Genomic DNA, 23,522 nt, shown 5'->3' with positions numbered 1-23,522 from the left:
GGAATGCCGTTCTCCTGAAATTACAAAACGACTTACAGTCTTTAGCTGAACAAATTTGCTTTAGCTTGAAATTTAAAAGTGCTTTTGGCCAATATGTATGTCTGCACTATGATGACACATGAAGACAGTTAGGAAAATATTTTTTAAAATTATTTTCTGTACAAAAAGGCTGAGCTCTGCTGATATGTTTTGCAATTTACATGGAAAGCTGCAGGAAAGGGAGATTGTAAAGCACAGAATACCAGTAAAAATATTTTGCAAGATAATACAAGTGTAAGCCATGGATAAGCTTCCCATTTCTGATGTTTCTTCTCTTACCACCCAATTTATCACTTGAAAAACACCACAAAGATATGACAACAGCCTCTAGTGCAGCTTGTGGTGAGTTGTACCAGCCCATGCCGGTGTTCCCTTTTGCAACCCTTTAGCATTGCAAAGCCGAGCCTCTGGAAACCATGCTTCCAAAGAACTGTACGAGTGGGCGTTGTTCGGCAGGAGTGGAGCTAATAACGAGAAATGTACGCAGAAGACGCAGATGCCAATTTCTTATGTACAAAGATACCGCAGTTAAAAAAAAAAAAAGAAAAAGAAAAATCACAGATAATGGCTATCATTATAGGAGTTGATAGGAACATTTCCACTGACTTCAGCAGCTACAGATCCAGCTCTAATGTGGATCGAAACTTCACTGTGAATTATTTTGCCAATTTCTGCTGCAGACAATGAACATACGGCAGTTTAGAGTAGCACCCCTTCTATAGCTTCTTAGGGAGCTGCTTGTTCTAGAAAACAAGGGGTTAATCCTTCATTAGTGCTTAAGAGTCTTTGATCTAAGAGCTATGCATGTGCTTTGTTTCAAGTACATGAGCGGCTCCATTTTAATCCCCTAAAAATTAACCCCCTACCCAGTTATAGAAAAGTAAATTGGGAGGGAGAGAAAATGTGAACAATGAGAGGGGAATAGCAGTGACAGGAAGGCACGGCAAGAGAAAGACCAAAGGAAAGTAGGGAGATTAAAAGAGCATAAACTGTAATAAGACAGGGATAGAGCTGGCAAAGTTGCAACAATTCATGGTCGCTGAGGGCAGAAGACACTGTCCTAAGTAAAACCGCTCAGGCACACAGAAAGGTACACATGGCAGGTTTGAAACCTGAACCTCATCTGAGGCAGAAAGAATTACATGTAAGATCCAAAGAATACCTGACATGCACTCCCAAAATAAAGGAGTTACAACTTTCAACAAAACACTTTCACCTTTGAACATCTAGCTCACTGTCGGAACCATATATGACATTATCTTTTACCTTACTTCAGCAGCCTCCAAATTACTACCGGGAGGAATCACTTCACAACACCAATATCAATCTAATAAAAAGGGAAACAAATCTGCCAGTTACAGAGACCCTATTAAATCTTGGGGCTGATATGCCTCTGGGTTTTCAGAAGGCTCTGTGTGAACTGTGGATCCAGCCCTTCCTCAGTGTCCCGCCCTCCTTGCACTTGAGCTAACTGAGAGTCTGAGCTCTGCCACTTGAGGGACTTCCCTCCTTCCCTGCAACACTGGAGCCTCTGACTAAAAGCAGAGCTGATGACAATGGGCCCTACTCTTCTGTAGTATCTTTGGGGTGTTTGGGATCTGTGCTCCAGCACAACCCAGTACCCATCTATTTCTCTCCAGTAATCACAGATCTTCCTCTGTAAAGGTAGACAGAATGAGGAAAGCCAAGAGCTAAGCTGAGGCTCAGCAATAACAGCTTGTGGGAGTTAAAAAACACACAGCGGGTGGGTTGCAGTGGGATGGGCATCTATCTAGTAATATTGATGTCATTTGTTCTGCGTACGTGAGAGTATCCACACAGCTCTCTCTGCTACTTCAGCTCTGCCTGTCCCAGCTACAGACTTCTGCTTTAAAGCCCCTGCACTTCCAGATCTACTCCCACCACTGCAGCAGATGGACCACATCCGGGTTTTAGCACAGCAACAGCTACAGCTCAGCTACGCAATGCACAAACTTCTCCACAATTAATGACATCCAGCTTGCACACTGAACTGAAGATGGGAGGGAGGAACCCAAACAAAGATGATCACAACTGCCTCAGTGCATACTGAAAAACTGAAGACAGGCAGTCTGTGATGAGACGCAACGTGGAAGAGTTTTGTTGCCTTGTTTTTAATTTAACAACAGTTCCAAAGTTTTTGCAGTCATTGGAAGCCTCCCCACTGATTACAGCACAGTTCAGAAAATGAGGATTAGGAGAAAACAGTGAAATCTGCTATTAAAATAAAGAGATGCTGCAGGCACAAGGCAGTATAAAGACATGATATAAAGGGACACAGGAGGATCTGAAATGTGAACAGGGATGACACTTCTCCAGGTTAAAAGAGTTCATTAAATAGGGGGGAAATAATTTGTAGTATTTGAAAAATGGGCTTATAGCAATGTTGAAAGACATAAGAGCAGAAATAAGTTAGACAGGAGTTTGTGATCTGATACACAGCAAAAAACCCCAAACATAACTCAGGTGTGTGCACTGAAGCACCACGGTGCAAAGAATCCCTTGAGAATCTGCAGAGACTTTATCCGAAAAATGGTATTCAGCTACAAGGTTATTACAAAGTGGGAGATCTTCAGTGAAGAAAAAATGTCTTTATGGCTGGAGAGATCAATGGATGAGAAAGATTACAAAAGCTAAATGCACACACACAGTCGTTACAGTAGTCGTCAAGGGCAGCATGGGAACATTGAGATGTTATGAACAGCATGATTAACTGTTATAAACACTAAGGAGTGGGAATGATTTAGTTTGGTTTAGAAACCTAAGAGAAGAAAAACATATGCTGAACCTTCAAAATCCACGTGGCTAGTGTGACAGCATCTACAGAACAAATCTTCCTGCTTTAAGCCTTAGCCTGCCAGGAACTTCATGTTTGTGCTGCCCACTGCTTGTGTTGTGATTGATTCTACCCAGCCAATGGCCTGAATGTGCTGCACGGATTACGCTTCTTTTGCAGAACTGAGGCCAAAACCTGGCTTTTGGACACCAATATCACCCACCAGCTGATTTCTTCAGAAATGCTTTTGTGGATGATCATTAAGGGCTTCATGATCATGATCTGGGCTTTATAGCGATACAGGCCCTCCTTTTACATCACAGAGGCAGTTTTATCTATGGGCATAAGGACCCTGGAGATCACTGGGAAGGCATGAGCCTGCTATACTGCCTGTCTGCATTATTTCTCTCTCCTGATATTCAGGATGACAGCTGAAGCAGAAAACTCTTTTCCAGTTGTTCACCTAGAAAGAGGTTCATAATACCATAGCTGTTATTTTACAGAGAAATACGAAATTGAAACGGGAACGTCTTGGCACACAACAAACTCCTCTACCACATATATAAAGATATTTAAGGAGAAGAACCAGACACCTACAAGATACTTTACCACGACTTCCCTAAAAAAACATAAAGCACACCACCACCACACCAACCCCTCCACAGAAGCTTTTTGGTACATTGCTGCTAATGCCATGAACATCAGACACGTGACAGAGGTGAACCTTGGAAGCACTGAAAAGGAGAATGAGAATGGATGCGAAGCCATATGGGTTGGGAGCAGTCAGAGATCTTCACATTTAAGTGCTGAGCACAGGCACTTGTAAGGGGGTGAAACAGAAACTAAAGCTAACCATGTTCGTGCCATGTTTGGTAGGTCTGGAAATGGCATGTCCTGGTTTGGTCTGGCTGAAGTGGTCCACCACACACAGAACTGGGAAAGGCAAAAAGTGACTCAGCCTGATAAAGAGAAGTCACTCTCACTGGATCCCAGAGCAGCCAGGTGAAGGCATGCCAGGTTGAATCGCTGCACTAATACATCTGCCAAGGCCTACGACACCTAACACCCTCCTCTGACACTTCTTGTTCCTGAAATAGATAGTGCTGTGCTTAGTGAAAGCTCTCTGGCCACTGAGCACCTCTACTGAAGTTTTACAGAGAGAGCAGAATTGCAGGTTCAAACAAAACTTACCTTGCTGAGATGATCGCAGCCAGCCACCGCCACCATCCCCAACCTGGTGAGAGACCCAGCTACAAGATGACCTGCTGAGGAGGAGCCTTAAGACCAGAGCAGGGTTCTCTTCCAAAGGCCGTAGAAGGCCTGGGAAGATGGGTAATCCCACGACATGACGAATGCAAACATCAACACTCTAAGCAGGCACACTGCAAAGAGCTTTGTTTTACAGATGGATGTATCTGAAGCAGAGAGGTGGAGCAAGCACCCCAGTAGGCAGAGTGCATAATTTGGGGGTTAGAGCTGTAGTGCATGAATCCACAACTCCTAGTCTTATATACCCATCATTGTTTCTAACATTTCCCATCTCTGCTGGCAACGTGCAACAACTTCTCCTCATATGCATTGGACGTTTGGCAAAACAGCTCTACAAACTAGTTCTGATCCAAGACTTGTGGCAGGAAAAATGTAGATTTTTCCACTTGTCCCTGGGAGCAATATGGCAACACAAGGCCTAAAATCTAAGCCTAAAATCAACCTGGAAAGTGTTGACACCAATGTTTAAATCTCTGTTAACCAATAGCTTTAAAATTAGGTTTGTCAGATTATGGTGAACTGCCTTTTTGGGAGAGAAATAGCATCAAAGGCTGAAACATAGGAGGAAAACATGCTGTTTTAAAATTACATGAGGTCAAGACATTCCTACTTATATAAATTTTAGAGGAACTACTCTGTCAAAAGCCAAATACGGACAGGAAATTGGACCCTATAAGATTTGTGTATGAAGAAAATTTTAATGAATAGCCTTTAATAATGTTTTGCTTTTCCATGAAGAAAAGCTGGAAGAAAAAAAGCCCACTGCACATGGGTAAGAAGAGTATAACGTTAGCCCTGATAAATTGCCAGCATCAGCGCGCACAGACACTGGAGCAAACGACTCTTTCAAATGTCTGGTTTAAACATTTCTCATTAGCTACTCTACATCAGATACGGAGATGATGACAGAAGTGAAATCTAGTAGCAGCTAAAATGCTACTGCAGTAATTATAAGATAGCTCTTTATCTACAGGTAGCTGCCAGCAGTCCGTATTAATTTACCTAAGAGACTTCATACTGTAGCAAATGGTAACAGTAAATAAGATAACAGAGAGAGAGAGAAAACTTTGAGATTAATAACTGCAAATACTCCATCTGTCTCGCAGTAGCCACTAAACGAGCATTCTTTTTTAAAAAAATATACAAACACAGTCTTCATTATTCATATCTTGTTTTCCCCATGGTGCATTGTCTCTACACACAGCTTTTCTGCAAAGAAAGCTCAAATTCTAGAGATTTTTAATAGCAACAGCGCTGTGTTATGTTCAAAATTCTCAGAGGAGTCTTTTTGAGGGTGTCCGTGTATTTTTCATTGTGGATTACATTTCTGAAAAACTGCTGATAGTTCTCTACGGTTCTAGTGAACTCTACTTCTCGAGGGAAGGTGAACGCACATCTCAGGTGGGTTGTTACAGAATTTTGAGCTTCCTCTGCATAGCTCAGAGCTGATATATAGTGCACACAAGGGGAGGAAAGAACACCTCTAGAGTTCAAACTTAGCCGGAATGCAATGTAATTCCTACTCCTGAAGGCACAGCACATCTTAAACACCCAGAGAGGCTTGTTCTTCCAGTTCCCCTATTTTTCGTCATCTTACCACGGCTGATTTTAAAATGCACTGAGGTAATGACGTCTGCATTTTAACAGAGTCAGCATTTACTAGTCTCTCTTCGGCTAAGGAGCTTTTCTATGGCCCTTCATCAAAATTGCATAGGTGTGTACGGTGTTCCCATGCAGCTACAGCACGGATATACTCAGTACTGGCTTTTGCCATGAGATACCCGACCACCATTTTTTACACCATTTTATCAGAGATTGAGTGGCTGCCTAGTCCATTTCCTGAGACCAGGAGCAAAAGCTAACTCTACTAACCAATTCTAAATCCAGCCTTTACCTGCTTCTGCAAAGACTGCTTCCCTGTTGGTCACCCTTCGGAATGTGCATTTGGATTGAAGAAAAACAGACACCTTGCGACAAAAGGAGCTGCGGCTCCTTCACCTGAGGAGCAAGCAGCCAGGATTTCCATACTCTTTCAGGCTACTTTAACCTTTGAGGAGCATCCCAAAACACCCTATGGTATCAAAACATACGAGCTACATGATTTTTGCTCGTTTTCTTTTGTATATAATCTTTATTTATATCATTTCTATTTCCCCAGGCTTGGAACATCTTTGTTCTGAAGCCTGCAGTTTATCTGGTATCATCAAAATTTTAGTGATTGCAGCGGTGCTGAGAATAGACTAAGTTTTATGCATTTCAAACCCAACACACATACGATTACTTAGAGATATTTCCTAGGACACTACAACGGCAACGATTAAACTCCTTTCAGGTGAGAACTGCCTTATGTTCTACTCTCATCCAGTCCCTTCCTGGGATACCCAGGAGCTCCCACAAGACAAGTAACAAATATCAACTTTAATGCTCCTACACTGACTTTTAAAGAAAATCCACACCACACTGCCTGACACCCTACAGATACAAATAATTGCTCATCATTCTCATGACTCACCACGATATTAAATATTGCTACATTCAAACCTTTCAGCTTGAATCCCACCAGCCCAAACAATCACGAATAGGATTGGGCTGTACCCACAAGCTGGCTCGGAGCCCAACACCAGAACGACCAGCAGCAATGCAGTAGTTAACAGTGTTGCCATGTAAGTGGTAATAACAGGCTTCAACTCTAATCCTCTATCGAGCAGACTGGGAAAAGCTCATAGTTGCTTTGGTTCTCCTGTTTCAGTCTGGCTGCTAATTCAAAACATAGTCATATATCAGTTCACGTTGTGAAGGTCTTATACCCAAGGCCAGGAACTTTCCCTCTCTAAACAGGAGCACGGGCTCATAAAATTTGTGCAAAAGCACACACAAATCTAAGTCATTAGGGATGTCTGGATCTCTTGCCCCTATGGATTGGTCACAAACACTGGGTACAGGATGCATCAGCGGTTTATTTCAGGGCAGAAGCACGACCCTTCCGATTGTCCCCACTTTGTCACCACCACTGCATGGTGATCTTCGGGCACACAAACTCCATTCTGTCCTGATGAAGCTAAACTGAAAGACACACTACAGCAACTCAAGGGCATTCAGTCTGCTAGATGAGACTGTTCTAAAGCCAAGTCCTCGAAATGTATTCAGCTGATGTTTGCTTCTACAGACCCATTCCTACCGGTTCCCTGTACATTGTCAATGTGGATATAGCCACAGTGTCAGCGACCTGCCTAGATTCCAAGTGTCTTCCACATCAAACAAACAACAAAACCCAAGTGACCTTCAGGGTCTCCCATGTTCTTTCTCTGAGGGAACCAAAACACCAAAGCTTACCTTACATTCGGTTTTAGGAGGGGAGGAGTGGGAAGAGGGGAAGGGAAGAGGAAAAAGGAATGAGGGATGCTGCTCTCTGCTACCTCCTCACTTATCTAGATTGCGATCCTGTGAGGCTGGAGTCAAAACACCTTCAAAGACAGCAAGGGTCAACGTTTGGTTTCTTGGGGACTGGACACACTACTCATTTTTCATTTGGCAGCAGTGTTCCTTGGAACAAACGATTGACCATTGCCATTAACACCAGGCATTCCGCCAGCAGGGGCAAGGATACACTTCACAATTTGCACTCTGATTTACTGGGGTGTCTGGAGCAACATCCTGTTTGATACGGTAAATTAAGCAGGAGTAGCAGAGTGGATTTTTCTTTTGCCCAGTTAAACATCTATGTATTCAGGTTACCTATCAACAGAAAATTTGGAACATGTCTTCACAGCCCTTGAAACAATGTCTGAGCTATGAAACCTGGCTGAACAAGTTCATTCAGTGTCAGACACCTCTATGCACTGTTGACTTCAGACCAGCGGAAGGCACACTTTCCCTCTGAGGCCATAGAACCCTTCAGGAGCTGCCTGCCCTACTGCACAACAGGCTTAGAGTACTTCCTAGTGCCTGGTACTGGGAGCTGCTGTGTCTTCTCATCTGCTCCAGTGAAACACTCAGCTACAAGCTTAACTGCAAACACAAGTAATGCTGTTAAGGCCAACCAACCAGACTGCTTTCAGAGCATCTATGTTAAATCTAGCCTCTGATTTTTCCTAAAAGATTTTAAATTTCAGAAGCCTATTTTTATTTTCAAAGCAGAGAAGGGAGCAAGTACTGCAGCCTGTGTTACTGTACCCCCAACTCCTTTCCCTCCTAAACAGCCACCCTCAGGTTCCACTTTTCTCAGTCTCTCCAACATCCTGAACTCATTTTTCCAATTCCTGACACTGTGCTACCAGAGTTGCTCTACATGGTCAGATCTCCCATCCAGTACGTTTTCACATCCCCTGTGTGGCAAGCATCTGTGTTCCCAACATCCCCAGCATGCGAAGCCAAGCTTTCCAGCTGTATCCACTAAAAGACTTAAGTAACTCTGTAGTTCCCTGCAATGCACCCTGTGATCACCCCAAAAGCCCACCTCGCAACAACATACTCTTTACCTGGTTTTAGTCTGCTGTCTGGGCAAGACAAAACAGTAGCTATTGGAACTACATACCTGCTTCATGTCAGACAGACTTACCCAAACAGTTAAAAGGTCACATTCTACCAACACTTCCCTTTGTGGGGGCACCAACTGGAGTCTGTCTTCTTTAACAAGTCACTAGTTTTCAGGAAACTTTTAAGAACTTCACGTTTTTAAGACCTCCAATCGTTAGAGGAATGTGTCTGAAACTGATCCACCATGTTCAAAACTTACCAGAGCGCAAAGAGTTAATACAGACTTCAGTCTAGACAGCAGGACTATTTCCACAGGAGCCAAACCAGGTTAAAAAAATGCTAATTTTATACTGAAGTGAAATAATCGGATAAAAGTGGATTGAAACCATTTCTTATTACTTTTATGTGGGGTTGGATTTAGTAGATGGAGATGCCAAAAATATGCTAATGTGCATGGCTGAATACACCTCCCAATACACAAAAAAAGGTAAAACGCTCTGAGACAGCTCCAGACTGCCTCAGTCTATAATTATTGTCCTTATCAAAATATCCTCCTTTGGCTACAGAGAAAAAGGCATTCTCTTTCGGGAGGTTTTTAAATGATTCATATCCCTGACTTGTAAAACCTCTCATCTGTGACAGATTACTCAAGGACTCGCAAGACGAAATCCTAGAAATATTATGTGTCTTTATAGAGAAGGTATTTTCCCAAAATGGAAACGGCTTTAAAATGAAAATATCTTGAATTTCAAGAAACCATCAACAGAAAGTGATCTCATATCTCTGCTGAAGAAAAAGTGAGAGCCGGGACTTCAACCAGCAATACAGGAGAAAAAAAAATTGTGTAATATATAAACTCACTTAAAGACTACGTTCAGTGGAGCTGTATCAGCTCATTACTACCATTAGCCCACATTACCCTAATGCTCACAACCAAAAAAAGCAGCCTGAATCCCTAAGGGGGAGGGGGAAAGGAGACTCACCTATGAGATACATGCCGATCCAGTCCCCCGCATCCACTTCCTCCTTTATATCCCAGTATATCACTAGGTCCTGCGAATGCCCGATGGAGTAGTAGGAGCTGCTGACCATCAGGGTCGACCGGCTGTCTGAAGTGACAAGGTCGGTGTCACTGGTAGACCTGGGAATGGTGACTGTCTCATGGGAATTGTTCCTGATGTCCATGTTATGGAACTGGTCAGGATTATAGCTGTATCTGAGAGGCTCTTTGCACCGGCGCCGATTTTGTGAGTTCCTAGATGGAGACGCCATGGCTGCCAGGCCCAGGAACCTGTTTTGGTACAGATTCTGTGAAGAGAAAAAGGAAAGGATAGTATTTACAGTATTATTCATTTTCCAGTGATGTCAAAGCTCAGGAAAAGTAGTGCATCAGGATGAGAAAGCAGATCTTTTTCCATTTGGCACTGAAAAAAAGAGGCATGAAAAGGTGAGGCAGGAAACATAGTGCTAACTCAACTCCTACTCCATAATTCTTACCATGGAAACAAGTGTAAGAGCAAGCCTTGCACCACCAAGCTCAGCCACAACTGGCAGCATGTGAGGATATTAACAGCCGCCGGCCTCCTCCTCGTTAATGCATGCACTCAGCCACACACATTGCCACTATCAAACTGCTAGAGAGTCACTCTCTTAACATCAGGAGATAATCTGACCACTTTTGACACCCAGAGTTAAGTCTTCTCCCCAGTACTGCTTGCTACATTTGCAGAGGAATCTTTCTTAAAGCACAGTCACCCCAGAGTCCGTATCCCATCTGTAGACACTGGTTAGCAATGAGTAAGGAGAGCTCTTCCTCCCTGCTGGAGATCTGAAGAGTGAGATCCCTGGAGCTGTCCCTGTTACCACAACTGAGGTGTCTTCGCTAAAGCAGAAATACAAACTAAGGGTTGCGGCATCACTCGGCGCAGCTGATACCTTCCAATGCTACTGACCGTGAGACGCTACACACACCCGCTCTGGCAGGAATGTGGGAATGTGACGGACAATTAACGGGAACTGAGAAGGTTCCTGCAGAGTAGCTGTCTTCCTAGCAGCTGAAAAGATACTTGAATTCCAACCTACCCTCCTTCCTCAAGGCAAGCGGAGTGAGCTGTATACTTGTGCGCATGTTAAGAGCTCCTGTGATTTGGCAGATGGAGACTGACTGGGTTAAACTTTGATGTGAAGACACATTCTGATACTGATCAAAATACTGGTTATTTCTTACTTCTGTGCTGTTTGATTTTTCCATTCTCCTTCCCAGCTTTCCCTCTTCTCTCCCCACAGCTCTGCTATTCCAATCACTCAGCTTTTTATTATTCATTAGCCTTCCATTACCTGCCTGTTGCCAACCATGCTGTCAAGTCCATTAGATACGAAACCAGACAGCTTTCCAGTGTGCTATGAAATGCTTTTCACATGATCAGAAGTCAAATCACCCTTTTGAACTCAAACAAATTAAGTGGAAGAAAAATCACAGCTCCTTTGTCCAGCCGAGCGGTAATTTAACCCTGGCTTTATTAAGGCTATGGTAGCACAGAAGAACAGTAAGTCCTGAAAAACGTTTTGTTTATTAATACCAGGTTTTGTGGGATAATTAAGAGACCTATTATTTTGTCTTAGGATTCTGTTGCACAAAAACCGTACAGAGACAAAAAATTCAACTGGCATGTCTGTACCTCTAGAACAGGCTGTCCCTTTGCAGACACTGCCCTACAACAATTACAATCCATTGACCCAAATCCTCGCTTACTGCATTAAAGAGGGTTTATAAGCAAAAAGAGCTGCAGTGGGAATGCCACACCTTATAGTGAATGTTTGCAAGACTGAAGCTAATAATGCAAAAGGAGGGTACAGGAATAGAAGGAAGGAGGAAGCATGTGGGGGAACAAAGTACATGGTGTTGCATTTGCTGTGCATCTGATCACGTCTTTGCTGCTTCTAACAGTTACATTTATTCAGGGTTTGAGAAAAGAGTTCACTTCATAGTATAAAGACCAATATTTCCCATAACCAGAAAATGCATCTTTATCAAAAACTAGGGTCTCGCATGCGTGAACATTTTCTAATCTGGGAAGCACTTGTGGACGCGCACAAGTGCCACGCTCTAGTCAGCAATTTAAAAGCAATGGGAGATTCTGTCACTTCACGAATAAGGCATCTGCTGTCCCAACAGTACCTGCAGACAACTACTATTGGCTTTGTAATGGTGAGATGGCAGCACAAAGAGCTTCAAGTCCACCCTTCTGGATTAGTTTGTATCATTAACAAGGGTTCCTCCGCTCAAAGCGCGCTATCCAAAAGCTACTTCAGTTCACAGGCGGACATTTTATTTCTGTTGACAAATTACTCCAGGGAGTAGTGGTTCTGCAGATACTTTCATTTTTGAGTGTTAATAGATGGAGAGTATTAATTAACTGCATACTTTCAAATTATATTAGACTTCTATATTTTTTTTCAGCTTCGGCATGACTTCAAGCAGTTTTAGAGAAAAATTCATCACTATGTTCTAAGTTCCCATTTTCCTGTATGTTGATGCCACTGGAAAGCAACCAGAAGGCCACAATCTCCAGAAATCTGAGTCACTCACATTTCCAGCATCGATTCTACACAAAGAAAATCCCCAAACTGAAAAAATCCCTAATGGGACAACAGTCACACATAAATATCCGGATTAAATAATGGCATCAAAATCACAAGCATGGCTGTATGAATAAGCAGAAAAGAGTTTAGGAATAACAGTTACTCCATGTTTGATCACCAGCTTTGCATGTTTTCCATGCAGACCCCAGGCCTGGTGATAAAGACCCACACATCGTGAGACAGCATCCAAAAATTCCAAAGACGTCCTCTGGATGTCTTGTGGAAGCAATCGGATCCATCACAGACACTTAGTATATTTAAAAAATATATTTCCTAGGTGCTTTGGGTTCATACTTATTCTCTCCATCCCTTTGCAGAGGGCTGTACACAACACACACTAAGCTATACCCTCATTTCTAATACACGGTGTAAAGTGTAAAGCAAGAATAATGGACGGCCAGATGTCCATTCAGTACAACAGATCAAGCTTGGCTGTCAACAGAAAGAAATCCGTCTTCGTTCCTGACTCAAAACAGTCACTCCTACCTGCTTCTACTCTACAGTCATTCTTTCCAGAGTTGTTTCCACCCGCCGCCAGGCTTCACTTCCTCATCCACCTTCCTCACCACTTGTATGATGGTTAGTGGTGAGGAGGGCCTTGGCTGATTCCTGATGTAAGAGGAAAGGTGGTTTCCTTGTCCCATCTTTTAATCTTTTTGTCTGGGATTATCAGATTTTGCCCTAAAAGGGCCCATCATGAGCTCAAGCTTGTCCTACGCTGAGGGTGCCAATACTGCATTGGTGACTGATACACTGCTTGGCTATTTCCTATGTCTGAACTTACCTAGGACAGGAGGAATGAGGTGACAAGGGTGCACAACATTTCAGTTACATCAGTGATGCCCAGTTACTTAAGTTTTCAACATCTGAAGTAATAGATGAAAGGGTCTTTCCCTTTACATTCCTCACTTGGACATACATACTATGTAATACAACATACACAAGTAATTTTCAATGTACTGTGTAGGAGGCAACTTCCAAATTAATATCTTGTCAAGAAATGCAAATAGCAGTACTGGTGGAAAACCGATTTTCTACTGCTATCAGCTACTCTAGCATAAATAAGTATTTACTCCAACAAATTTAGTAACTTTTATATATATATATCGGAAACAGTCCCTTTGTGTGCAGACAGCTATTGCAACAAGTACTTAGCCATAAAACACTAGCATGCTGAGTAAAACTACCTAAAGGGACATTTTTCCTCTCTCACTGGCACTTCCTCTGATTTTCATATAGTTCACAAAAACTTTGTCTCTAAAGATCTACCAGCCACATGGAAGTCCTGCTCAAAATGACAGTTTTAGAGGATTATGTGGGCAGAATTTGCCTCTTATTTATGTCACTTAGTCCAAACACCAGAAAAATTAATTTAGGATATTTGTTTTTCTGCCCATATAAATGCAACTACAATCCCTAACAAGGGAAAGTAGGAAGGAGCAGCCAAAACCAACTGACAGATAAGAACTGATTGTAAAGAAAACTATCTCAAAAATGCACACATAGAAAACCTGTAATCAGTAAATATCAAGAAAAAATATTTCACAGATTTTCTTCCCATGTTCCCCCCCTACACACACCTCTCTCCTTGCCTGATTGCTCTTAGCGCTGGGACAGTAGAGAGCTGTTGTCATTACTGCCTTTTCCTTCACTAGCTGAGAAAACCATACCGCCTCCCTCTGCGAGACAGGAAGAATCCTCTGGCTGGAAGGCTTCACACCACTACTGCTAGATGAATTTCACCAAAGGATTCAGAGCTGCCATGAAGCAACTTCCCGTGGAAAGCCATGGGGCTTAATGTTAGGGATGTGGGGGTTTCTATTTGGGATTATTTTAAATCATGCCAAAAAAGTACATGATGCTTTAACAACACAGAGATAGATCTCAGCTAAGCATCTGCAAGCATCCAGCTCAATTCTCTGTTCACACAATTAAGGGCTGCCTTTTGAGATACTTGGACTGACACTGGTTACCTCCTATTGCTGCTTTGTCAGAGAAGATGAATTTGTGCAGGTCAGGATGGTGGTACGATGGACTTTTACTGTCCACACCAAAGATACTATATGATTGAAATGCAACACATCACTGGAGCGTTGGCAGATGAAGAAATTAAGGGGAACAAGGTGACAATATTAGTCAGCATGACAGTGGGTTCAAAGCAAGACTCACGTAGTCATTCAGATGTCTGCAAGCATCATTGCAATCAGAATTTCAAGGGCAAGTACAAGTACACAGAAAGACAGCTTTGTATGACAGGAAGCTTGAGACCCAGCACATTACCCATCTGAAAATTTAATGGGCCACTAGTCAACTCTGATATCAGGGACAAATTCGATGTGGAGTCAGTCTCTTTGTTGCTCCACCAGAGATAAAGGTTCTCCTGATAAGCTTTTAGTCTTCATTTGCAAGGCTTATGTGTTTTGCAAAGGCCAAGGAGTCAAGACAGATAAAAAAAAAAAAAAAAAAGATTAGGGTAGCTTGGTGAAAGTGGTAACCTATGACAGCAAAAGTCTTCTGACCAGCTTTCAGGAAGTGTATCAACGAAGACACTGTATGAACAGAAATATAAGGTAGTAACCACCTGTAAGAAAGGTTTAATTGGCTGGACGGGCCACAACATAAGAAGATTTCAAAAGCTTGGTCACAGACCGGGTGTAAATACCCAGAGCAAAATTCTGAGGCTGGGCCAGAAAGACGAGCAGGAAAGCAACAGTGCCTACAGGCATCGAAAGCTGATGTAACGGGACGCTGCAAGCCAGAGCTTTGAGGCAGGCCTTTAAATTAAAGGTGACCCTACCAAAAGGTCTGTCAGTACATAAAATGGTTTTATTAGAGCATAAATTAGAATCAGGTAAGTTCTGAAAGACAGGACACAGCTCTGCTGGGTGGAAGACTAAAAAAAGCTGGGTGAAAAAGCTGGCTGCACCCTCCTCCTATCAAACTCTTGAGCCGGGAAAAGGTACATGAAGAAGCATCCAGATTTCCTCTTAACGCAGCATGTGGTACTTGGCAGCAAGTTCTCAACCAAGAGGCTATCTCCTTTTTACATCAGTGTGGGCACAGTCCACCTGACTAAAGAAAACGGCAGGCAATGCAGGGGTACGAAGAAACACAGTTCAAAAGTAAGTAGTAATCAAGGTTACAGTTTCAGCTATCATAACTGCCCCCCATCAACCTACCCCCACCTATCACAGCTAGCTATTTATCGTCACGTGAGAAAAATCCCTTTGAACATTTGAATCTTGGAAGAATTACTAGCTCAACTCTCAGCACAAAAAGGATTTCTAAAGCATAGCTTATAGCACAGGCAAACCCAGCAAAAGGCCTTCTAGTGCAAGGAGCCATACAAAACCTTCTCCAAATGGTTCAGCATCTGACTTGCTGAAAACATAAAACTCAATGTGAAAATCATCAAGCTTGGGCCTGGCACATGCTCTGAAAGCCAAAGGACTCGGAGAGTGTGGACAGCTTTATAGGATTGGGCCATTTATTTGGGAGGCACAGGAATGGTTTCTCAGAGCTCCAAAGGAATTGTTTAATAGCACAAGGGAGCCGCAGGCTCCGTAAAGAACTTTAAGTGCATTTGTTTCAATATTGCACAGCTATGGCACAATATATATATTTATGCCTATAATAAACACTAATTGGAAATCAAAGCCATTATACCTCAGCAATGGGGCAAATGGATGTTATCCGGCAGTTCCTTTCTCCATTTCCTGACCTCTGAGTATTTCCAGTCTAGCTGTACTGCTATGTTAATGTCTCCTCTTACATTTAACTTTGCTTCAGTGATGTGCAAATTAGAATCAAAATGAAAGAGTTGGCCTCAAGGTCAGCCCGGGAAGGTTCGGTGCCGGCGCAGGGAATTGATTCCTGATGCAGCCCTATTAGTCATAAAGCAGCAAAAGCTGGCAGCGCCGTAACCAGGGGTTCTCTTAGCATCTGCAAAGAAGAACTACAATTAAGAGCAGTCCATATTTTCTGTGAGCACTTAAACAATCTCCTGGGCACAAGCAGATGGATGCTGGAATATTGGAGGGATATTCTTGGAGTTCAGAAAAAGAAAGGAAAAAAATTAACAATGCTTCTTTTCTTCTTTTTCTGCAAGAACTAAAAAGAATGCTGTCTAATGAACCCCAGAGAGCACACGCTGAAAGATACATCATATTTCCAATTAAGTGTTTTCAAGAATTAAGATTGTACTTCTGTAAGTATATAAAACAACTAAGTTCCTGAAAAAAAGAAAAAGACATTTTACCATTTTTAGACGAGATCACTCCTACAGCTCCTACACTGTAGACTACTTATGTCTAACTAAGAGCAATTAACAATCTTACATTCAACACATTTGTATTGACACAGTGATAATCCACTCACGGTTCACTACCAAAAGCACTGGGAAGTTTCTGCAACAGAATGCAGCTACGGACAAAAAGAATTTCTTCATTTCTCTTAGCAGCAGAAAAATAGCCTTGCCTCAGCAGTTCGGCACAGCAAGGGATGAGAAACAGCCGGGGTTACCCATTACAGAAAAAGGATCTGAAAATCATGCCCTTTAAAAACAGTGGCAATATTCAGGTAAGCAAGAAGAGGTAAACACGCAGCATGGCTTGCATAGAAAATCTCAAAAAGATAACTGTGAGGAAATCATAAAACATCTTAGACCAAGATAATACTGCACAGCTTCAGTCTGTTCTTTCCACATTACAAGATTAAAGAAATAACCTTGGGATCTGCTCATATGCTACTAACAAATACTTTGAAGTCCACAATGCTCACCTTTGCTGGTGCTTTACCACGCACATCACAGGAAAGTTGTATTTTTGGCTTTGTTGGTTTTAAACATCAGGAGCAGGCAGGGAAGGGCTGCTGCAGTACCAGAGGCAGGACAGTGACTACTCTTGGCAGGAGGAAGATGAAGCATTTGTCAGCAGGACAACACATCCTCTCTTAACAAGCTCCTCATATCCATAAAGGCCAGCGTGGACCACACCAGCTTCACAGATAAGAAGTCCTAGTGACTGGAGCGGGGAGAAGACCAAAAGTCTCCACTCCTCACCTTTTTGAACCCAAGGGCAATATTTATGAATAACAAGCATTGTAAGAAGAAAAGCAATCATTAGTACCAATCAGTACCAGGCACTGGTACTGGTTTAATCTGGTAGTTAAAGCAGAGAAGCATCACTCTCAGCAGGGAGTTGTCCCAGAGAACCTGTGTGCCCTGCAGTGGTCTATATATGAATCACTGCTGCGTTCACCGGGTCCACCGCACAGACAGACTCTGCTGGTCTCCCAGGAACGCTGCTTATTCTGAAGGGGTTTTAGGAGGGAGGAGGTCAGAACAGGGACACTCTTCTCTGCAGGACAAAAACAATGCTGCTATTCCATGATCAAGTGATGCTATAAAGAAACCCTGACCATGCTGGATGCCCCCTTTCAGGTTCTGCACAGCATGTGCCAATAGACATGTCTTACCTGATGGATTTTTATAACCAGTGGCATCAGTTCTTCAGGTACTTTGTCCATGCAAAACATCAATGTCTTTAACAGCACTAAGGAGCCCAGATTCATCCAACTCAAGCTTTGAGTACGAGTCACCTAATTTAGGAATGGAGGTTTCCAAGACTCCCTGTGAACTCGGCGGGAAGAGACAGGCTCCTCCTGAAAAAGACTGAGACCCAGGCAAGGCTTTCTCAGAGAGGATTTATCCTCACCTCACTTCATCACCTTTTTAAGGAGACAAAGACTGCTGAGATCGTAGGTTAGGCATAGGAAGGAGCCAGACCTGTGTGTGAACCTCTCAAGCTGTAAGATTTTATTATAAAAAGGTGAGCGAGCAAAGCACTCCTGAGGGTGTCAGAAAATGTGTATTAAGTACATTCATGTGAAATAGAAACATAAGGCATATGAAAAAAACCATACTGAACTACTACCTGATTATTGAAGAATAGGCTGATTTTCTAGGCAGCTATAATATTGAAAACGAGATAGTACATCCTCAGAAAGTCAGAGTAGAGAAAGAAAGAAAATTCTCAGTACACTGTATGTACTTTATGCACAGATCTTTTCAAAAGTGTAATGCCAGTAAATGTAGCAGAGGTTTACAGGAAAAGCTTTGAAGACAGCTTGCAAAACCTAAGAGATTACTAACAAAATGTTGTAGAGTAAATATGAATGACAGAAAGATATTCAGTAACGTACAACATTTCCCAGAACTGTCAGGTACAGTCAGCTCTCTGCTCAGAAGCAGTCCCACATTTCCCGTAACGCTTCTCCAGAGCTCAAAGACTCCCCTTAAAACTTCTTGCAGAAAAACCCTCTTAATTTCTTACGATTTGTAAGAGTTACAAAAATCTCAGCATTCTCTACCATTAAGAATTCACTATACCTTCCATCATGACAACTGCTTTGCTAAAAAACAAAGCTGGTGTGGTGTCTGTAGCGTATCCTGCTCACGGAGAGAAGAGCTATCTTGTGTAGTGCACAGGTATTGGGCATGGCTTATAATGTATAAACCACACATACACAAAAGGCAACAGAAAGCAACAGAGCACAGCTAGCAAAAGTGACGTTTTTAATATTAACCTTCAGACACGAGTATGAATCTTTGCAAACGAAAGGTTCACGTGTGTATGTACCGAAGGATTTATCTTGAAGAGCTCAGATCTGCCTATGTAGTATTCCCACCGCCCACACTCCCCCCTGCCTGAACAAACAGATCCATACAGACACACCACAAGATGTTCATCACCGCCATGATCCGGAAGATTTGTCAGCACCATGAGTGCCATTACCTGCAGGAGGTGTCTACAGTTTTCCTCCTGCCTCCCTCTGTTTCAGACTGTTGGTAAGTCCACTGTTCTTCCGTGCCCCAACCCTCACAACACAGCCCATGCCACATACCCAGATGACCATGCATCTTCCTCTCCTCCTCCTCCCTTTTTCTTCTCAGGGCACATCTCCCCTCCCTCACTCGTCAATATCAGCACCCTCCCCTCACTCGTAGGTAGGGACAGGGGCACAAGACATCACTTACTCTACCAGCCATAGGATAGGCACTGGATTAACATGGGCAGACAATAAACACACAAAATGCAGGAGGGATGGAAGGAGGTTCTTTTCACTCATGGTTCCTTCCAGCTGCCCATGGTGTCTGACTCCCACTCCTCAGCAAAGAGAACATTTTAAATCTCTATTTCTTTAAGAGAAAAGTGATTTGAAGAGTCAGTATCTCGACGTCCCCAGGCAGTGAGGCAGGGCTGAGGCAGGGCTGAGGCAGGTAGGTATTATTAGCAGGCTGACAAGTATTAAGGCCTGTATCAACCACTTCTTCGATCTACGAACAACAAACCATTGCAATGAAGTCTCTCAACCAGGCAGCTTCAGAGCGTGCCCTCAGCTTCATCTTCTACCCTTCAACAAGGCCTAGCATATTCCCTGACATTTTACAATTAATTGGCTACAAAGCTCCTGTTAGTATCATATTACCTCCAGACAAACACAGAAATGCCATCCAGTTGAGTGTGTTTGATCCTGCTCCCGATTAAATTAAAGGCAAAACTCCCCCTGACTTCAACATGGAACAAAGTGACTTTGTAAAGCAAAGGAAAACCCCATTCAGATGTCACCAGCTGCAGTCAACGAGGGGTAATCCAGATTGTCACAGTTTAACTAAAACGCTTCAAACGTTTTCAACCATGCTACAACCCATTCTGTTGGAAAACACATCAGATAAACACGTGGAGCAGCAAGTTGCATTTTTAGGACACAGATCACACACCTGCTCTTAGAATGAGTTCTCAAAACCTAGAAACAAATCTGTCATTCGATGGGTTAGGATTAATTTAAAATACAATATCTGAATGTTTTTTCCTCTGCAATTACACTAGAAGAATTCAACACATTTTTCATTTTTTCAAAAGAAAAGATAAGGATTTTAATCCTCATCGATTTAAACTGGAACATCAGACCCTGAAGCATATTCATCTTTACTGCATGGTTTTTTCTTATGTCTTGAAGGGCAGAATGAACTGCTTGCAAGTATTAAGAGTTCAGCTGCCACACTTAAGCATGCTTGTTCTCAGACCGACTTATGTCTGTATACTCCTGAGGAGATTATGACAACATCCTCATATTTTTTGTAGTTGTATTTTTAAAAATACAAATATCTAAAGTTCATTATATGTTGGCTTTTTTTTAATAGAAAATTCTAATTATTATAAAGGTTTTGAGAATTAAGAGCTCTTATTTTGCACTAAAAAACAGTAAAGGAAATGTGATTTATGTTTAGTAATGCCTTGAAAATAATCCTGACACCATAAAAACCTTAATACTACTGATAGAACCCATAGTTTAAAGGGCGAGATTTCTCTGTTCCTGGGCAGGTAAAACTAGCCTCAGCTACATATCCCCAAACCAGATTGCTACTTACTGTTTCATCTTTAAAAGCTGTTTATGTTGTATAAATAATAATAAATTGCTACTATAACTGTATTCATCAGCAAGCAAAAAAAACGGGCAAGCTATCCCAAGAGGAAATTAATAATTCTGGTATTACAGACTGTAGATAAGGAACAAGTTTCAGATTTCTCAAAGAGAACAAGGCTTTATCTAGGGCACAAAAATAATCCTACATGAGAAAAACAGACGCTGCACTCACTGACTGTTTTCCTCCGGATCACTCTAAGATAATTCAGAGCTACATGTCAAAGGCTTTCTGGAGAACTGGTAGCCAAGATTAGATGAAGCGTAGCCCGGTAGTTTGCCCCCTGGAAAAGATGTGCATAAAGCAGGTTTTCAAAGCAGAAACCGCCCAAACAGCTGGAGGAGAACTAGATCAAGTAGATGAAGAGTAGCAAACTGGTGCAAACATAGGAGAGAGACAAGCCCCACTGACTACCATCACCAAAAGTAACCGGACCTGCAACAGAGAGGCAAATCCCCTTGTGACAGTACGATGTCTGAGCTTCACCCCTAGTTACTTCGCTGCTAGTACACCTCTCACACAATAATTAGATACCGCGATCTCGTATCGCACAATCACATGCACGGGCGTGTTCATCTGCTCACATTACTGCACGAGGTTCTAATTCACTCTTTTCTCTTCTACCCCAGTTCAGAAGGGTTTGTGGCCCTGTGTTCAAAAGGTCTCATGAGAGTTTTCAAAGACAAAGAACACCGCAAAGGTGACTGGAGAAGCTACATTTCACTCACCCACAGACAAAACCACAAGAATGGTTCTGAATAAAATTAAGTAAAACTATGGCTTGAACCTTCAATGAGGACCATTAGCTAGACTTAACCCAATGCTTTTTTGCTTCCATTGAATCCTCACAGAGAGAAGTAATTACAGTTTTTAACACTGCACTTAAAGTAAAGCCCAAAGGAAAATATTTTTAACCTTGTTTTCTGGTAACAACCCCTCTGTCAAGGAAATGTCCTAAATCCATCAAGAATTAGGTTCTAGGGCATTGCAATAAAACTCTATGGCTTAATTAATTAGTATTTATAGAAGCCTGCAAGTAAGCAAGTTGGAAGACTATTTGGTTCTGCAGGCATTAAACCCTAGTTCTGGAAGAAAGACCGAGACGCGCACATCAGCAGCAGCATGGCTGCAGCCACACGAGTGGCCAAACCCTGCTTGGATGTCCCGGCATGAGATTCGGTTCTGTTCTCTTAAGGACAATTCAAACTACCTACCATAGTGCTGTGCACAAATCAACAAAGCACGCCTTAGTCCACGTACAATATTTTTAAACTGACAGTATTACTTGCTGGATAAAATGCTATTTGACTTAACCTTAGGCAGTAAAACTGGAATATCAATGAGGTTCAAACCTGACTTTTGAACAGGTACGTCCTTCCACTAGGGGTTCTCAAGTACGACAAGAATTCATTTGTGTAAAAGCATCTGGTTTTGCGTCAAGGTTTTGGTAGCGAAGGCAGGGGGGCTACAGGAGTGGTTTCTATAAGAAGTTGCTAGAAGCTTCCCCTATGTCCGATGGAGCCAATGCCAGCTGGCTCCGAGACCAACCCGGCACTGGCCAAGGCCAAGCCCATCAGTGATGGTGGTAGCACCTCTGTGATAATGTACTTAAGAAGAGGAAAAAGCTGCTCTGCAACAGCAATTACAGCTGGAGAGAGGTGTGGGAATACGTGAGAGAAACAACTCTGCAGACACCAAGGTCAGTGAAAAGGAGGGGAAGAAGGTGCTCCAGCAGAGTTTCCCTTGCAGCCCGTGGTGAAGACCATGGTGAGGTAGGCTGACCACTGTAGCCCATGGAAGTTAATGATGGAGCAGATATCCATAGAAGCCCATAGAGGACCCGACGCTGGACAAGCTAGATGCCTGAAGAAGGCTGTGACCCTGTGGGAAGTCCATGCTGGAGCAGACTCCTGTCAGGACCTCTGGAAAGAGATAAGCCCACGTTGGAGCACGTTTGTTGGCAGGATTTGACCACAGAGGGGACCCACACTCAAGCAGTCTGTTCCCAAGGGACTGTACCTTGTGGAAGGAACCCACAGTGGAGCAGTTCTTCAAGAACTGCAGCCTGTGGGAAGGACTCATGTTGAAGAAGTTTGTGGAGGACTGTCTCCTGCGGGACGGACCCCATGCTAGAGCTGGGGAAGAGTGTGAGAAGCCTCCAAGGACGAAGGGGCGGCAGAGACAACGTGTAATGAACTAACTGCAACCTGCAGTCCCTGTCCCCCTGCGCTGCTCAGTGGGGAGGACATAGAGAAATCGGGAGTAAAGTTAAGCCCAGGAAAAAGGAAGGGTGGGGGAAAGATGTTTTTAAGATTTTGTTTCATTTCTCATCACTCTACTCTGATTTGATTGGTAATAAATTAATTTCCCCAAGTCGAGTCTGTTTTGCGCATGATGGTAATTGGAAAGTGATGCCTCTGTCCTTATCTCGAGCCACAAGTGGGGGAAAGATTTTTCTAAGATTGTGTTTCATTTCTCATCACTCTACTCTGATTTGATTGGTAATAAATTAATTTCCCCAAGTCGAGTCTGTTTTGCGCATGATGGTAATTGGAAAGTGATGCCTCTGTCCTTATCTCGAGCCACAAGTCTTTCACTATATTTTCTCTCTCCTGTTCAGTTGAGGAGGAAGGTGACAGAGTAGCTTTGGTGGGCACCTGGCATCCAGCCAGAGTCAACCCACCACAGCGTAAGACCTGCAAACAGAAAAGACACTAATTCCACTCATCTGACAAATGCATCACTTATAATTCTTTAGCTTAATGGCCACATACTAATATTTGTGGTGATTTTTATTTAATTTAATTTATTAATTTA

General features: G+C 42.7%; 1 protein-coding gene across 2 annotated transcripts in view; it reads right to left on the bottom strand.

The window, feature by feature from the left end:
- The window catches only part of HECW1 (HECT, C2 and WW domain containing E3 ubiquitin protein ligase 1), a 166,061-nt gene extending 156,178 nt beyond the window's left edge, over positions 1 to 9,883 (bottom strand). For both annotated transcript variants that reach the window (XM_010137917.1, XM_010137918.1), the window contains exon 1: positions 9,562 to 9,883. In XM_010137917.1, coding sequence (XP_010136219.1) covers positions 9,562 to 9,850 — 289 coding nt within the window. In that variant the 5' untranslated portion in view covers positions 9,851 to 9,883. The remainder of the gene's footprint in view (positions 1 to 9,561) is intronic.
- Between the last annotated feature and the right edge of the window lie 13,639 nt (positions 9,884 to 23,522).

This window comes from Buceros rhinoceros, unplaced genomic scaffold (assembly GCF_000710305.1).
Source record: "Buceros rhinoceros silvestris isolate BGI_N320 unplaced genomic scaffold, ASM71030v1 scaffold3756, whole genome shotgun sequence".
NCBI lineage: Eukaryota > Metazoa > Chordata > Aves > Bucerotiformes > Bucerotidae > Buceros > Buceros rhinoceros.
This window is presented reverse-complemented; position numbering and strand designations above follow the sequence as displayed.